Below are 18625 nucleotides of genomic sequence, written 5' to 3'. Positions count from 1 at the left end.
AATATTTTTTATTAAAAACTTTATTTCAACTTTATTATTTAAATACCAACTTACTTGGAAGTAACACGACGCTTTATTTCCAAATTTATCTGTGGCCGTAACTGTTACATTTTCAAAATCTCCAATAGCAATTGAAGCACGGTCTGGGCTGAATACAAGTGAAACTTCTCCTGAAGCATCTGTAACATTTATTCTGCGGCGAGTTTCGTTAAAGTTCACTAAATAATTATCTTGTTGATTTACTAATTCAATAACATAACTTTGTGGACAACTCAATTGAGGTGGTGTTTCATCTATTTGACGTAAATAAAAATTCATTATAAAATTTTCCAAAATAAAATAAATATTAGAACATTTACCTGTCACTGTAATATTAATTTCACATATTGCTACGTTTCCATCAAAATCGAATGCTACATACTTGACAGCAGTGTCTTGGAAAGTGTAAAATGGTAATTTGAAACTTTGAGGTTTTATTTCAAGTCTAGCTATACTACCACTATTATCAATAGGGATGGGTTCTGTTATATTAACTGGTTCAATTCCATTTGGTCCACGGCGTACCAATAATGGTTGAGTTGGACAATTTTGGAAAATCGGTGGTTCGTTATCTAATAAAAATTATTGAGAAAGAGTTTAGTTTTAAATTATAATTTTACAATTTTAACAACATACCAACACATGGTGAATGACCATAATCAAAACCTAATAGAGGTTCAACTTTAGGTTCTTCACAACCCATCAATTCAAATTTCAAACATGCATTATCCATGTAGCTTACGATTCCTATAGAATTTTAATTACCAATTTATAAAATGATATGAAATTAATGTAGATATATTGTTAATATAGATTTTATAACTAACCCAAAATAACGAATCTTGCTTGAACAAACTTGGGTAAAGTAATCATTGCAAGTTCTCCGAAGTTACCAGGATCTCTCATAGTTAAATTGAAATTAGGAAAGTAAACAACAAAGTTTTCCTTTTCCTCTTGTTTATAGAAGAAACGAATTTCAGTGGGACGTCCAACAATATCATTGGTAATAACACCTTTGACAAGGATTGCCTATATAGTATAATTTATACATTTTTCATTAATATTTTTTAATTAAAAAATTCTTAGAGAAGTAAATAAGAAGAATTTTTTTTTTACCTTAACCCTGTGAACTTGTCCAAGATCTACACTGACATAAGTAAATGCTTCTTGCTTACCGCACCAACCAGTTGCCGAATTTAAACGAATGTTCCTTGCTTCATAATTTGGTCTAAACAAAATATTTAATTTAAAATTTTAAATAAATTAATTCGAAATATTAGCATTTTTAATTAAACCTTTCTGAAGTAGCATTAATAGCCGAATCTGGTATTCTTCCGGAAGTAATACCCAATGGTTTAATAACTCTACATTCTGGTTCACGAATACAAGAAATTGGTCGTGGATTGATTAATATATATCCAGGCTTATTACAACCAAATCGCACTTCAGATCCTTGTTCATAACTTGTGGCTAATTGATATCCATCAGTTGGTCTACCAGGATCTTGGCATACTGGACCTTCACACCGTAAGTCACCAAAATCCCAAACGCCATTAGCTTGACAGCGAACAACATTGTCGTTCTTATCAGTTTGTCCGGCTAACTTAAATGTATCTTGACATCCAAAGAAAAATGAAGACTGATATCTTGAATCCTTGAAATTACCGTATTCGGCTCCTGCTGTAGGCATTGGAACACCACAATCTACTCTTGGGCACGAAGGGGTTATTCCAGATAACCAGTAATCCGGAAAACCCTTTAAAAAAAGTTATTAAAACTACATAATAATAAATAACTAGAAATACATACTGGTTTTGGATCATATACACACTGTCTGAAACCTGAACTAGCTGTTCCTCGAAGAACACGTCCAGGGTTTTCACATTTTAAGGTAACATTTTCTTTAAATGGTACAAGAACAGCATCTTTTTCAAAGCGACTTACTTTCAAACCTTCTATTTTATCATCAGGAAGAGATACACACTTTGCAACTAAAGAAATGTTTTAGAATAAAAATATAAGCTTATAAGATGTTTAAATACAAAACGTCTATATTTGTATAATTACATTGACATTGTGGTACTGTTCCATTCCAAATGCCAGTTGAAGTACATAAAAGAGACGATGAACCAGACATAATGTAGCCAAATTTACATTGGAAACTAACTAAATCTCCAAAATGGTATGAATCTTTTGTAGAAAGAATAATACCATTTTCAGGAACTACTAGAGTAGGACACATTATAGGAACGCATGTTTTATTTCTTTGATATACATCCCCATCTCTTTCACCAGTTTCGAATTCATTAATTGAAAATCCAGCCGTTCCGTTTTTAACATAAAGCTCATAACCAATATTACAGGAACACGCATAACTTCCTGGATTATTAATACATTTTTGTTGGCAACCACCATTGTTGATTGCACATTCATTAATATCAACACAATCTAATCTAGTACATCCAACTAATTCGAGTTTTAAACATGGTGCAACTACGTAATCTTGAATCTTAAGACGAATATATTGAGCTTCAATTGGTATTGGGAAATTAAGGACTGACAAAGTTGGTTCCGATATACGAAACTCTACTGCCGTGCCATCAGGATTTGCATAATCCCTAAATACGTCAGTTAAATTATTAGAATATTGAATTCGAATAGCTGATGTAAATGCGAATTTATTTGAGCCTCTCATTATTCCCTGTGATCTGAATCCACGAATAACAGTTGGTGCTCTTAAGTCAAACATTACCCAATTGTCACCAGGTTCAACATGAGTGCCACACCAACCTCGCATTGTGTTTAATCGTATCATCTAAAAAAAATGATGAATTATTTAAGTTTGAAAACAAGTATAAATGTTCTAAGATGATAATAATGATAATAATTATTGTTCAATTAATGCGTATAATACTAATGATATTATGTAATATAATTTAAATTACCTCTTTTGTGTACGACTGCTCAGCACCAGATACAGTTATAGAATCATCGGAAATTCCTCCATTAATTAAACCGAGATCTCCAATTGGTCGACAATCCATTGCAGGTGCAAATCCAGGTTTACATTTGCAATGGAATGATCCTGCACTATTAACGCATTCGGTTGATGCTAAATCACATTGACTGGTAGCACATTCATTTACATCTAAAATAAGAATTATATAGCAATAATTAATTGAGAGTGTATTAATTACTCAAGTCAGTAAAAACATTCATTACCTTCACATTTTGGAACATTTATAAATGTTTGGTTTGCTCCACATTTAATAATTGACGATCCCCCTGAAAGTTTAAATCCTCTGTGACATTGAACTCGAGCCTCATCTCCATAGAAGTATTTGCGTGTTTGGTCCATTACAAATCCATTTGCAATTTCAGGTAATTTTGCACATTCAGCACCTGAACAATATATGGAGTTTTTAATATTTAAAATAATTCTATTAATAACCTATTACTTACGAGAACAAATTGGAACACCGCTAGACCAAGTACCATTGCTCATACATAAAATCACTGGATGTCCGGATCGTACGTATCCAGATTCACACTGGAATCTAACAATAGTACCATAGCTGCGACCTCCTCCATTTAAAATAGTAATATTTGCATGTGGTGTTTCCGCGAGTAGTGGACATTGTGATGCTAACCAAATAATTGAATAATAATTATTTTTTAATAACACTAGTATTTTAAAAATAATACTTTTTACTAACCTAAGCATGTTGGTAATCTTTCCCAGTGCCCATCAGCCAGGCATGATACTTTTTCTATAGGTTCATTAGAAGGAAAAGCAAAACCAGCATAACACTGATACATAGCTTGTCCTCGATATGTTACATTAGTCGATCCAGTTGAAAATCCATTATCAATTTGAGGAACAGGACCACAGTAAACCTCTAAAATATAAATTAAAATATTTTAAACTAAACATTTAATGTAACATATAGTTGAAATACATACCTTGGCATTTTGGAATATATGAAACTGACCAATTTCCTCCGATTAAGCATTCAGTTGTAATTTTTGATTTTCCAGTTGCAAACTCTTGTCCTACAGGGCAAGTAAACATAACAACTGTTCCAAATGCTGTATCTCTATTTGACTCTAATGCGCCTTCTCCGGGTTTCAATGGTGGACAATCTTTAATATTAAAAATTAATAAAAGCTTTATGACTTTTAGTAAAATTAATATGATCCCATTTATATTTTACCAGCTGAAAAAGTAGCTTGCCATCCTTTTTGGTTGTGTAAAGCATCAGTCATAAATCTAACTAACATTTCTCCACTAGCTGCTGTTAGAGTTATCTTAGGTGGTGAATTTCCAGTAAACCCATCATTGGAATGTAATCGTAGTCCACTAGTACTTCCTCCATCATATACTTGAACAAAATCAGATTGGTGAACAGTAAAAGAATCAAATTTCAATGATAATGGACTCATTGAAGGATTTTTGACTTTGATGAGACACTCTAAGTTGCTCGGATAGTTAGCTATACCATAAGTTGGTGATGAAATAGTACCGTTTGTAGCTATGAGAGTAGCTTTGCATCCTTGTGAATACTTAATTTTGAATCCTTTTTTACTATCACCTAAACTAGTTTTAAAGTATAGGTAAATTTGATTTCCAGTTGACATTATTAATTTAGGATTATTATCTATAGATCCAGTCAGTCGACCAATTGGTTGACTTTTTGGTGAATCTCCATCTCTTATCAGTATGAAATCTCTATTTTGTTCCAAATCTAGCGATTCGATCTAAAATACATAAAACATAATAATCATAAATAAAGAAGTAAATGATTTATAAATGTCAAAATATACATACTTCCAATGTGATTATTCTTCCCACTTGAGCAGTAATCATGTATAAACACTCCAATCCTCCAGGATAATTGTTAGGAAATCCGGGAGAGGTCAATGTTTGTGGTTGTGAAGTAGCTCTTAAATTGCCCCCACATATTTGAGGCTCTGTTTTCCATGATGCCCTATTATATTATTATAATTTATATTTGTTTATATAAATTTTAATGAATAAATAACATTTTTATTTACCTGAATCCTTTGCGCTCAACCGAAGCGTCAGTGCTAAATTTAATAATCATGAAATTCGATGCCGATACAAACATTTTATTACTTAAATCTAATTTTCCAGATAAAGTAGCTAAATTTACGGCTTTATCTTCAGTTCGACCACCAACTAATATCTGTACTGTATCAAAGGATTTTTCTGTTTCAAATTCTTGGAACTAAACATGATTAAAAGTCAAAAAATATTTCTGAAACAAAAGTAAGTACACTTAATTTACCTGAAGCAAAATATTATGCCCTTGTGGACCTTCTAATGTCCATTTACAGTTTGCAAGGGACTCGTATTTATGGGGATAATTTGGAGATTCAACAACATCGCCACTATTAGCCATGTAATAATGACAGTTCGAGGAACAATCTAATTCATCTGACCAATCGCCACAGTCATTTTGTTTGTCACATTTGAAAATAGAGTTAATACATCGTCCATTAGAACAATGAAACGAACCTATAAATATTAATAAATTAATATTTTGAATATCGATTTGAAAATGAATAAATTATAAAAACTTAATAATTAAATATTTCACTCTAACCTGTTGGGCAGGCATTGGCACGGCATAAAAATGGTAAAAGTGATTCGCAAGTCTGCAATTCCCAAGATTGTTGATCATCAGTCACAGTTACATCAACACATTCACCCGATGATGGATCAGGTTGAGATAATGACCAGAATCCTAAAATATAAATAATAAATTTTAATAATTAATATAATATTAATTAATTACTTTAAGTGCTTACCGGAGTATTGAGAAACTAAAACTCCTCCGGCATATTCTAGAGTATTTGTTCTGAGATCGTCTAATGAAGCTAAACCCAACCAATATCGTTGGTTGTTTCTATCGGCTGGACTAAGACTTCGCCTTGCCAACGAAGCGGTATAGTTATTTTCAGCATATGATTCAATTAGTACCAAATCACTTCCATAACTTTTATTTAAATTTAAAAATAAATATTTTAAATAATGAAAAATTTCAACGGTAAAAATAATTTAAAAGGATATACCGGTTACAAAGCTGAGCCGCATTTTCCCATGAATGTTTTATGCTAAAAAATTTATAGCAATGTAATCCTTTTAGCTCCCAACCTGTAATGTATATAAACGACAATGCAATTAATATTATTTTTATGTCTGCTTTAATAATACGTCCTTTAATAACTTAAATTAGTGATTTTATACATTTTTGTAATTTGGGTTAATTTTTTGTTTCGAAAAATTCTAGTACACATTTTTGCACCAACAAAGATAGTTTACCCACGGATTCTAAATATAATTGAAACTAAAACACCATTGGAACTATGAAACGGTATATGTTTCGTTACAGCTTCTTTTATAATCGAACAGAATAGCAATTGTTATTAAATGTGACATACATTCTTTAGATTGTCCATACAACGTTCAAGATTAGACAATGAATGTCGTCGTACAGCGCTTCCATAAAACAGGAATGGAGTATTTCTTTTCTATAAATTATTACTTTTTCCTACTTTGGTATTTTTTTCTGGTTATTGTTCATTTTCATTCGGTGAAACTTTAAATGACCATAAACGTTTTGACGTAGAAAATGAAACTTCTTATAGCATGTGACTAAGTATTTTAGGTCAAAATATAGTTGACGTTTTTAAAACAAGGCCCGCATTGTAATTGATCTACTGATACAATTAACTACGTCCGAAATAAGGACCAAACACGACATGCTGGTAGAAAAGAATAGCGCAGTAAACAATTATTTTTTTAATGTATGGTGTAAAATACATGATTACAAAGTATGTGCGTGATATATGTTCGTATTGCTAAACACAATTTTTTTTAGAAAGCAATACTCTAGAGAAGTTCTTCACAATACAAATATTTATTATAATTAAATCTGCAATTTTTACACAGATAGAGTTTATTAAAAGTAAATCTATGTAATATTATTTTCAATAAAAATAGTTAAAACCATATGTGTTTTATTGATGTATTCTGATTAATATTGTCATGATTAAGAAATTAAATCACTGATCAAATTTCAGTTTCTTAATATTAAAAACTTTATTTAAGAAAATAAAAAACATAATCATTAAATATTTTATACGAGAATGAAATTTTTCGTGAAAAATAAAATAGTCAAAATGTTGAAGATTTTTATTATTTTTAGTCGATAAAATTTAATATTTCATGCATCAATGAAATCTCATTGTAAATCTGAACCTGTCTATAAATTAAATTAATAAATTTTAATATTATTAATTGTGACCTACATGTTTTTATTATTAACCGTACAAGTTTGACATTAGTGAAGGCAATTAACCACCATGGCTAATGAAATAATCTACAAAAAATTTTGATAATTATAATTATAATTAAAAAATAAAAAATCGGACTAATGAATGAAAACGAAATAAATACAATATAAATAAGAGATATTAAATATTTTCTAAAATAAATAAATTTCAAAATATGTTAGTAGAAATACTAAATTTATTTATTTATTAAGATCTTTTAATAATAAATAAATTGTTTCTACGATTTAAAATGATTATTCTTTTTTTTTTTTTTTTTTGGTTTTTTAAAAATGATTACTACTATTTAATACATTGCACCTTGCCTGGATATTATTGAAATAACTTTGAATTTTACAAATATATAATTTACTATTTGTATTAATGAAAAAATATTATGTTTTATTACAATTTTCTAAAAATAATAATTTTAATTATCTCCATACATTTTAATTCCGTCATAGAAAAAAAGAATTTCAATGAAATATATCGAGTTAAATATTAATACTCAGCTATTGAAGATCACTTAGGGCAATGTTCCAACAAGGAAGAATACGATAAATTTTCATTTTGCCCACAGCAGTTCACATTGACGTGCATTACCCGATGCTTTTAAGTTGCTTTCTCCTATCTCAACCAACGATAGCTTACACAAGTACACCACAAAATGTTTACTAAGATATATTATATTCAATTGTTTACAGTTCCTTCCTAGTGTTAGAGGTCATGTTACGATCTGATGCGCTATCAATGAAGTAACTCATGAGCTTCTTTCATAATAATGTCAATAGTATTATACAACGTATGCCAATTATAATATATGACTAGATCGACCTCTGAAGATACTCAAGTCAAATGTTAGATACTTTTAATTTACATAGAAGAATATATAACGAGTAGCAAATCGTAATCGGCAGTAATATGAAAGGTATTCTTTACCGGTCCATAGTAATATAGAACGACGATCCGTTAATTTTATAAATAGATTCGAAATGATTTTACGGTGGCCGACGATAATGATATTTTTTAAGTGTTATGTAAAAACACATTTTTTCAAATCATTACATTGTAATGCAAAGAAAACAATTTATATATTTATACACGTATAATAAGCATAATATTTTCTACAAGTAATATTAGAGATATTTTACAAAACAGCATCACGTTATAATTCGTGAATATTTTTACTGTTATCTTTCATGGGTTAATATCACGTTAATTTTACTTCAAACTGCAGGAAAACCATGATCAATATTCAAAATTCGTAAAAAATTACCGTAAAATGTAAAGCTATGTAACTCGTGTTAAATTAATAACTAATTGTTTGAAAATAAAATACCCAACCGATATATTTATACGGAATGTGAATGAGTTATAAATGGAGTCTACAGCTATGAAGAAATAATTTACCGTAGAACAAAAATTAATCAATATTCCTGTTATACGTTACATATAATCATATAGTTTCAGCATAAATAATAAAAAAGAAAACTATGTGTGTTTGAGTAATTTTTCTTGACAATAAATTTATATATAAATATATACATTGTTAAAGTAATTTAAAATTATAAGATATATTATTTAGCTGTCTATTATGGGTAAAAAATGAAGAGAATATGACATTAGTGTATTTCAAAGATTCGTGTATAGAACTGTGTAACAGTTAATAAATTTTAATAAAATTAATATTATTTTTAAAAAGAAATTTATTGAATACAAATATTTTATTATGGCATAAACAAAAATGAATTACTTATTGAATAAATTTAGGCTATATAAAAATTGTACATTATGATCACAATTTTTAGATATTAGTTTACACTATATTATTATTATACACTATTATAACCTAGTTAAGCCTAGAGAGCGGATAATATTTTTAATATAATAAAATAAAAAAATAATATAATAATGGTATCTAAGCCACATATTATAATATTATAATTTCATTGTTACATTATTGATGAAATAGTTCTATATAATTTTAATTTGTTTTTTTATTCAATTTTTAGCTTCGATGCGAAGCTGAGAAGGTATTGGTTTTACTATGATGTGATTTTTTTTGTGTCTGTTACCACTTTTTCTCAGCTCTCACCGAACGAATTTCTTTCAACGATACGTCAAAAGATCACAAATCGTATCTAGTCGAAGACATTACCCTCAAAAATTGAAAAAATTTCCCTCGTTCCCCGTAAATGGGGAAAATCTCCAAAACAATTACAAATTTAAAAATCGCTAATTTTCGAAAATTTTTTTTTTTAAAACTGCCATTACTTTTTCAAAAATGAACAAATCAATATAATTATTTTTTATAGATGCTTGATGTCTTTACCTATCATTTGGTATATTTTTTTTATAAATCTGACCCTTTATCTGCCCACAGGGGGGATTTAAAATGACATCTTTTTCACAGAAAATTAACCTTTTCAACTTAACTTTTGAAAGTGTTCCAGAAAGTCTGACACTTTTATATATATCTTAAATTAAAGATAATGTAATGAAATTTATTATGAAAAAAAAAAATTTCGGACTTTATTTTGCCTTCACGGTAAAAATGGCTACCAAATGCTATTTTTGTGTGAAAATTCTCGATTTTATTTTTTACATTTTTAACTTTATAATGCTATAACTTATTGAAAAGTCTACGGATCAGCACAATTTTATTATGAGAAATAATATTTTTTAATAGTCCCTTTTTCATTCGACATACTTTATCTTAAATTTTTTAAAATTAAACACTATCTAAAGGTTTGCATCGAAGCTTTTTTTTTAATAGGGATTTTAATCACTGTCAGGTATCATTATACTTGATCCATCTATGCCACGTCACCACTGTGCCGCGACCCCCCTGTGCTGCGTTTTTTTATTAAATTTAATTAACTATGAATAGAAATTGCATACTACATAATACAGATATATATATATATATTAATTAGTAACTTTTCATAACAAATAAAATTACATGTATATTTGATAGAAGCTGTGTTATTTTATTAGTACGAGAAATAAATACCAATAAGACCTTAAAATAAACTTTATAAAAATTATATCTAACTTCTCTCTCAATCTAAATTCTTTTTTATACATTTAATTTTTTTCGAATTTTGTAGATGCTAAACTCCTTTCAGCTCCCTCTCAAATACGCCTGATATAATTGTATAATTTTTAATTATAAAAAAAAATTATAATGAACTGTAAAAATCATATCACTAAACTTTAATCACATATTTATGACTTAAACAGCCCTCTACGTGTAAAATATATTATTAAAGTATACTGCAACAAACGTTAATAAAAAAAGGTTCAAAGCAAAAATCTGTTTGAGATATAATTTTTTTGAGTGGTAAAAGATATTTTTTTCTACAAAACAGTATTCAAAAAATTGTTGTTTAATTTATCGTTTTGTTGTTGACTTACTGAAAGTTATACAACATTACTGCATAATAAAATATGTTAAAGATTGGTCATTGTTTTATTGTTTTCAAACGCTACGTATCCGGCTATTGTGTGAGTGTGTTATGGGGTTTGAAATACATATACAACTCTAAACACGCGACAGACCGTGGCCTTCGAGTACACGTCTTGTGTTGAACTAGAAGACTTATTCAAATTAAGAGTACCATCATACTAGCCCTTATTAATATATCATGGTACACATTGTTCATCTAATAATATAAGTACGCTATGTATAAATTCATACACACAATACAACTTTATCTTGACAACAACAATGAAGATCCATTCTTAGATTTTTTTTAAATTTAAATTAATTTTCCCCCACCGAGAAACTTGATTTGTATCTTACATATATTAAATTATGTGATCCTATTTTGGTACTAAAGTAACCAATTCTAGATCAAATATAATTATTTAATTACAACTGATTTAATTTTATAGACCAATAAATCGAAAAATTGCCAATACAACGTTATTTTAAGTTGTATGAATAATATTGGTATAGAAAAAAGACATTCCTACTTAGCCAACAACTAGGATGCCCCCGTTTAAAAAAAAGTTCTTTGAAATAATTTATTGGAGATCTGAAATATGCTTCTGCGCCACTTAACTAAATTATTGACATAATTATTAACGACACGAATGTTAATTGCTGCACAAGATACTACACAAAAAAAAAAATTAAATAAGAATACCTATTCAAGTAATCGTAATTGGGAATGAGCTTTAATTTTATCATTTAAATAGCTTATCAAAAAGCATATAAGTCATCAACAAAAACTTTTTGTAGTTGAAATTTTTTCTTAATTGTAAAATTATGTTTTTTCAATATTTAAAAAACTTTTTTTTGGCATATTCTGTTTATATATAACCTATGCTTAAATAAATAATATAATATTAACTTACCAGATGGACAAGAAAAAAGTCCTGTTCCAGGAGTTTGAATCTGAAAAAAATTAGCACAAATATTAATATTAAATTATTATGATTATAGAACTAATAAGTATTTTTAACGTATTATTCAAGCAAAAATAAATTTTTCCGGTACCGGGAATCGAACCCGAGCCTCCTGGGTGAAAGCCAGGTATCCTAGCCACTAGACCATACCGGATCTGTGAAATGTGGTGAAGGTTTAATACTATTTAACAATACTTAAAAATATTTTGTTATATTTAAAATTGAAATTTTCATAAAAACAGGTTTCTTAGTTATATTTTAAATTAATAAAAAATAAAATTTTTTTTCCTTATAGTTTAATAATTTGTATATATAACCTACACCGTGGAAAATAAGATATTAAATATCATGTAAAATCATATGATGTATTAAATTCAGGAGGTCTGAATTAATATGATTTTTATTATAGTCTAAGTATAAATATAACTTAAGCTTTATAAGCTAGACTTAAGTTATATTTATAAGCTCATTAATTTTTTTATCTAAAAGCACATATTCTATTTTAGTTTATTTGAATAAAATTAGAAAAATAGAAAGCTTTTTAATGCAAAATAAATAATACTTATAATATGTAGAATTAAATTAAATTGTTGAATATATTACATTCAACACTTTTAGTCTTTTATTACTATATTTATAAAATAAATTTAAATAATTTTAACAAAAACAATTGAATCAATCAAAATTTATTTTAAGAAAAAACTTTTTTTTAAATAAAAATTCAATAAAAAATATTTGATAGGATACTTGTTACTTGTTTCTAATCAGACACTTCAAATTAATTAATTTAAATTGAAATTACGTGTGGTCAAATATAAATTATCTATTTGGTTACTAAATCACGATCAAAACCTATAATAAAAATATCTATCTGTCAAATAAACAATGGAAAAGTACATTTATCTAAATGGAATTAGTTTTAATTTAACAATTGTCACATCTAGTTTTTTGTTATTTTTTAAACGCCCACATAAATTTTGAATTACAAGGAATTTGTTATGAATACGAATGTGCAGAAATTCCTATTTATTCATGATAAGTAATACAATAATTTATGATAAATAAATTTTAACAAAAATTTAAAATGAGCGAAATAGATAGTATCCCATTAAAATTAAAAATTAATTAAAATGAAAAGTGATTAGCAATACTGTACAATGTTCACATTTGTAAACAAAATTTTTTTTTGTTAAGAACACCTTAAAAAATTGATATTATGAAAAAATCTTAATTTCTAAGAAATCAGCTCGTAATAGTAAAAACAAAGTAACAAATGAAGTCATTAGCCAATAGTAATAATAGAAAATTTATCTTAAACTATTAATTATTTGCACTAATATAAATAAATAACTTAATGAATATAATTAACATAAATATTTTTAGTTTTTTATAATTTCATGAAATTAAATTTGAATCAAAATCTTACTTTTAGCCTTCATTTAAAGTAAATATACAGAGTGTTCAGTAAGTCAGGAAACGGGTATCTATTGTTCTCATTGTTACAAACAATGAGAACAATAGAAACCCGTTTCCTGACTTACTGAACACCCTGTATATGTTTTGTAGAATAATTTTTAAAAAAGTATTTAACATGTTGAAATAATACCAAGTAAATTTTCACACGTATCATTTAATATTAAATACTTTAATCATAATATTATTTAAACTTACAATGGTCATAATGTAGCTTCAGCTTTTAAAAATAATTAATTCGAGGATAACATTGAATATTTGAAAAAAAAACCATTGTTTATAATTTTAATATGCATTTGGTTTAATAATTAATAGGATAATATAGAAAAATAACATTATTCACTTGAATGAAGCAATTTGACTATTAAAATAATAAATTGTATTACATCATTAAAAAATTAAAACAAAATTGGTATTAATGTTTTGCAACTTTTTTCTTTTAATCGACCATTTTTGCGAAATCAAAAAAACATTTTTATTTATTGTTTTTATCTTAATGAAAGTTTTTCAATTTTTGCTAATTAAAAGAAAATGTTTTATTGTAAATTATATTAGACAGTATATAATTTCCAAATATTATTATAACAATTATGCTAGTTCTTGAACTATTAATCCACGAGTTCTAGAGCACGGTCAAATTGTTTTTAATTTACAACAGATAATAAATTCAATCAATTAAATGTCTTTTTCGTGAGTATGTATACCCATAAATACATTAAATAATCAATTTAATATATGATACTTACTCAAGAGTATAAAATATTGTTAATTGTGCTACTAGGCGCATATTGTGATATGTAGATACACAATATTAAGTTATAACTAGTTTAAATTAATTTTTCTTGTTCAAATTTATAACTATATTGTAGTATTTAAAAATAAAATTGAAATTAGTTACAAGGTATAGGAAAAAAGGAAAAATATAATTTACTGAGCGATTGGTGAAAGCATATGTGTGTGACTAATGGTTGCAATTCATACATACATGGTCTCTAAAATGTTTTACATAATGTTATGTGTGTAAATCGAGCAATATATTCTATACTCCTAAATGAACTGGATATTGTTTATTACGTCTATGATTATTCATGAATAATTTTCTTTTATTTATTTACTTTTAATGACTATATCTTACGCTTAAAAATCTTACAAAAGAAATCATGCAGAAAATATGTAATTTTATAAACACATATAAAGTATATTATACATGAATAATTAAGATTGTTTTAAAAATTTATAATTTATATTTTATTCTCATAAATTTCAAAAAATTAAAATTATTTGAATACTCAAAAATGAATCTTATTTTTGTTATTTTGTTTTGATTTTTAGCCTTATTAAGGTCATAGCGGCCTCCGCCAAAAGAGGAAGTTTCTTATCTATAGATACTCTAGGACTAGTGGTTAGTCTGTCTCCAGAGTGAGGGAGATGACTCCAATTACCGAATTGATTTCTCGCTCAACAATTGAAGCAGCCTGTGACTGAGTTTCGAAACCGAGTCAGTGCCTGTGAAGCACTGCCGAAGTACCGACTCGGCCACACCGTCCCTCATTTTTATTAATTTTTATTGGTATAATACTAATGAGTCTTTTCTTTATACAAAAACAAGATTTGAAATAAGGGAAAAGGACTCGTTAATTTTTTTTATTTAAATAAATCTCCCACCAGATTATTTAAATAATTTAATTCGTGTTGATTAATTTACGATGATAATTAGTATCATTAATGTTCAAAATTAAGCCAAATGAATGTCAGTTAAATCAGCAAAATGATTTCGTTACAAAAAAACTTTATTACTTTATATGATGCAACGCCGTTTTGACGTGTATAAAATAAAACTAATGATAGTGTAGAATGCACATCCTTTGATTATGGAAAATAATAGAGGATGATGTATATTAGAACATAATCGTAAAGTTATAGTCAAGTGGCAAATGAAACATTAAAACAGCTTGGCGTTTTCTTGTTTAGTTAATAATACTACTATGTCGTGATGCAGTTGTGCCACTTTCACAGGACTGATTAATAGTACGGAAATATGAGTGTTTAAATACATATATCTCTATGCTATGAATATTACGAATAAATGTACTATGTAACGTTTTAAGCAGATACTTTGCATGTCGTGGATAAGGTGAATTTTCAGATACTTTGTTTTTAAGTTAAGATTTTAATAACAGAATCCTTGTTAAACTGGGATGAATATTTAAAGTACAATTACAAATTTAAAATTATTATTTTGAAAATTATTTTCAAGAGCAATTACATTATTTCGTTTGTAAGGTATTCATGTACTACATCATTAAATTATTAACATTCTTCTAAACGCACGATATTTCCAGAAACATGAAGTTAATTAAAATTTTTATTAAATACAATATATTTTGGGTAAAAATAATTAAGGGTGTAGAATAAAACTTCAGTTAAATAGACCATGGAAGAAGCGTTCAAAGAAAAAAAAAACGAGAATAGTTATGTCCAGCCAGCTATAATGTGAAAATAAAACTTGTTTACTTTTCAATGAAGTAAAAAAAATAATTGATACAAATTACGCTTGATAATTGCGACTATCTTTATTTCTTTTATTTGCAACACATGATTTTTTTTTATTGCTTTCGTTTTTACCTGTTTTAACGTTGGTACAAAATGAAAATGTGTAGGTTAAATTTTAGATTTTGTTAGTGAACTATGAAAATTAGCCAACTATTTATTTTGAAGAAGTATCAAACTCGTTGAACTGTAGATAAATGTTACAGTATAACTTAAACACATTCCACTTAATTTTTTGGTACATCAAGTTTTTGGACCGCAAAGAATAAAAATATAGACACTCGTATATATAAAAAGATAATTTACCAAAAAATTTGTTTGGTTTTTCATGTTTAACCCAAAAGAATACTTGTTCACCAACATGTTAAAAATTAAAAAAAAAAACACAAAAGATTTAAACGAGTAGCTCAGAAATTTTTAATTGTTTTTCTTTAATTCGAGCGGATACTGCCATTCAAATACTTTCCCTACAGAGTCTTTTGAAATATTCAATTTGAACCTTTCATAAAAGAGGATAGAAAGAAATGAAGTAAAAGTGTTATATCATTTAGCTTAATTTAAAGTGAATGCTCTGGCGTAACCACGAGTTTCTTGTGCATATTATTTTATTGAATAGGCTGAGTAATAGAATTGTCAACAAAATTATTGTATTATTATATTTACTTAGATAACTGGAACAATTATGAGATTATGTCGCGTTTAGACAATGTCTCTCCAGTAAATGTTTGTGTATTACAATACATGTAAATTATATTAAGTTTTAAGTTTTTATTTACCTGAGATAAGACGTATGGTAAAGCAACGACCAATAGAATGGCCGCGTGTATTTTTATCCTCATGCCAACTGAATGATCTAAAAAAACAAAAAATTTAATGTTATTAATTTAAGTTAACAATTATAAGGTTCTATTGTTAATTTAAATTAAAAAATCACACATTTTATTTTTATGAATACCAAAAAAAAAAAAAAGATTAAGGTTGTGGTAATAATGTACTTACAAAGTTTATACGATATATAAACTATAGTTTTAACCCATTACTAAGGATTTTTAAGTTATCTACTAATTAATGTTCAGCAGCGTAATTAAATACTAATAAGTTATAATTATAGAGTGAACTAATGAATGGCAAGTTTCGTCGAATAAAACAATGCTCTTAGTAAAATAATTATCTCAAAGGAACAATAGATGTATTAAATTATTGAGAATATTTGACAAACTGTCTGTTCATGAGAAGATAACTAGTAAACACGGTCATACAATTGATGGATGCGTATAAAAGATAGTTTTCGTATTGTGTATTCACGTATGATCTTAGACTATTTCTATTGAGTACTTACATAGATCTAGTTTATTTCTCATCAAGATTTAGATCTTTACTGAATTACCTAACCCATATTTTCACTCTAAAACCTCATTCATACTTGATTAATATTCTCATTCGTCACTGTAAAGGTCACTAGGGTGCGACATTTTGAGTCGGTAAAACTTTTGCGTTGGCCAATCACTATGCTGACATCTCTCGTTTATATTAAATAGAAATGTTTAATACATATTACACACCTTAATTGAAACGTGTCAATGACCATATACATATATAATGTAGGTATGGGAGTTGTAACATTAATCTTTAATGAACTAAATAAAAGTTCTAGTTCATCTCAGGTCTCTAGAATTGATCTGCTATAATAAATCGAGTGCAGAAGTATACATTGTGAAAACACAATAGTTAAACCGATTTATTTATGTATTGATACGTATCGAATTTAGTTTAATACGGTCTGTTTGGCAGACTCGCTGGTATTATGGTAAATAAAATTTTATTTGGCTAAGGAGTAATGTAGATAAAAAATAATTAGTATTGTATAAAAGTAATGTAATTGATTATAAAATAATACTCAGTATGCAAGTGTACTATTTAAACATTAATATTAACTAGAAATATGAAAATGTTTATAAACAATTTAACGTTTATTATAGTAATTTTTTGAGCTCTCCGAAAATTGATATTATTTTTCAAAATAACAATTTGCACTTATTTATATACTTGTAATTCATTTAGTGTTATAAAATCTAATATCCTAATAAAAATTTGACATTAAAAAAAAGAAAAATATGCACAATTATTGGTAATTAATGTTACTTTCTGATGCAGTTTGATTTGGTTGCTACTAGTTTTCAAATTTTTACGCAGCATAACATTATATTATATTTTCACTGGAGTTTTTATATTTTATTGCCAAAATGCATACTATTTTGAATAATAAATGACCATAAAACTATAAAATTGGAGCGCAAATCATTCATGACTAATTAAAATTTATATGTTTGTACAACAGTAACTGTAGTTTTCAACGGTAAATCGACTTTTTTAATAAAAAAAAAATATAACCATTATCTTTTATCGGTGTGACCATTGGAGCCGTTAGCATAACGAAATATTAGATTGTAGAGTATATGAATATTAGATGGAGATGTTCATATATAGAGGTATATCATGAAGCGTTTTAATTATGAAAGATTTTTTTTTAAGGTTTATTAATAGTTCAAGTCGTTGATTCTATTTCCCACACTTTTAAATTTAAATAAATGGGTCTGTTTATCTACAAGTTCATTAAAAAATTAATGTTTCTTTACACTTAATTGAACAAAAAAATAAAATATTATGCTTTTAAACATATTACAAAAGTATACATTTCACGCAAATCAAAAGTTATTTTTAGTTCATGAAACAGTAAAATAATAACAAAATGATGTAAACACAGAAAAAAAAAAATGTGTCTTCCTCCCAATGA

General features: G+C 27.1%; 1 protein-coding gene and 1 non-coding gene across 2 annotated transcripts in view; both read right to left on the bottom strand.

Annotated features, from left to right (window-relative positions):
- Window positions 1–18625, bottom strand: part of LOC126905480 (sushi, von Willebrand factor type A, EGF and pentraxin domain-containing protein 1) — a 35469-nt gene that overhangs the window by 7650 nt on the left and 9194 nt on the right. The window contains exons 2-23 of the mRNA XM_050685202.1: window positions 16608–16684; window positions 11758–11797; window positions 6136–6217; window positions 5872–6059; window positions 5667–5807; window positions 5349–5578; window positions 5095–5288; window positions 4868–5027; window positions 4254–4797; window positions 4003–4182; window positions 3756–3938; window positions 3502–3684; window positions 3262–3441; window positions 2985–3187; window positions 2107–2854; window positions 1849–2030; window positions 1335–1795; window positions 1156–1267; window positions 867–1068; window positions 676–786; window positions 360–611; window positions 55–293 (exon numbers count right to left, since the gene is read on the bottom strand). Coding sequence (XP_050541159.1) covers window positions 55–293; window positions 360–611; window positions 676–786; window positions 867–1068; window positions 1156–1267; window positions 1335–1795; window positions 1849–2030; window positions 2107–2854; window positions 2985–3187; window positions 3262–3441; window positions 3502–3684; window positions 3756–3938; window positions 4003–4182; window positions 4254–4797; window positions 4868–5027; window positions 5095–5288; window positions 5349–5578; window positions 5667–5807; window positions 5872–6059; window positions 6136–6217; window positions 11758–11797; window positions 16608–16670 — 4878 coding nt within the window. The 5' untranslated portion in view covers window positions 16671–16684. The remainder of the gene's footprint in view (window positions 1–54; window positions 294–359; window positions 612–675; window positions 787–866; window positions 1069–1155; window positions 1268–1334; window positions 1796–1848; window positions 2031–2106; window positions 2855–2984; window positions 3188–3261; window positions 3442–3501; window positions 3685–3755; window positions 3939–4002; window positions 4183–4253; window positions 4798–4867; window positions 5028–5094; window positions 5289–5348; window positions 5579–5666; window positions 5808–5871; window positions 6060–6135; window positions 6218–11757; window positions 11798–16607; window positions 16685–18625) is intronic.
- Trnae-uuc (transfer RNA glutamic acid (anticodon UUC)) lies at window positions 11891–11962 on the bottom strand. The gene has a single exon. It is a non-coding gene; the product is annotated as a tRNA-Glu (tRNA).

This window comes from Daktulosphaira vitifoliae, unplaced genomic scaffold (genome assembly GCF_025091365.1).
Source record: "Daktulosphaira vitifoliae isolate Bord-2020 unplaced genomic scaffold, ASM2509136v1 Scaffold_4, whole genome shotgun sequence".
In the NCBI taxonomy this organism is placed as follows: domain Eukaryota; kingdom Metazoa; phylum Arthropoda; class Insecta; order Hemiptera; family Phylloxeridae; genus Daktulosphaira; species Daktulosphaira vitifoliae.
The sequence above is the reverse complement of the archived record's forward strand: the minus strand, read 5'-3'. Positions and strand labels throughout refer to the sequence as shown.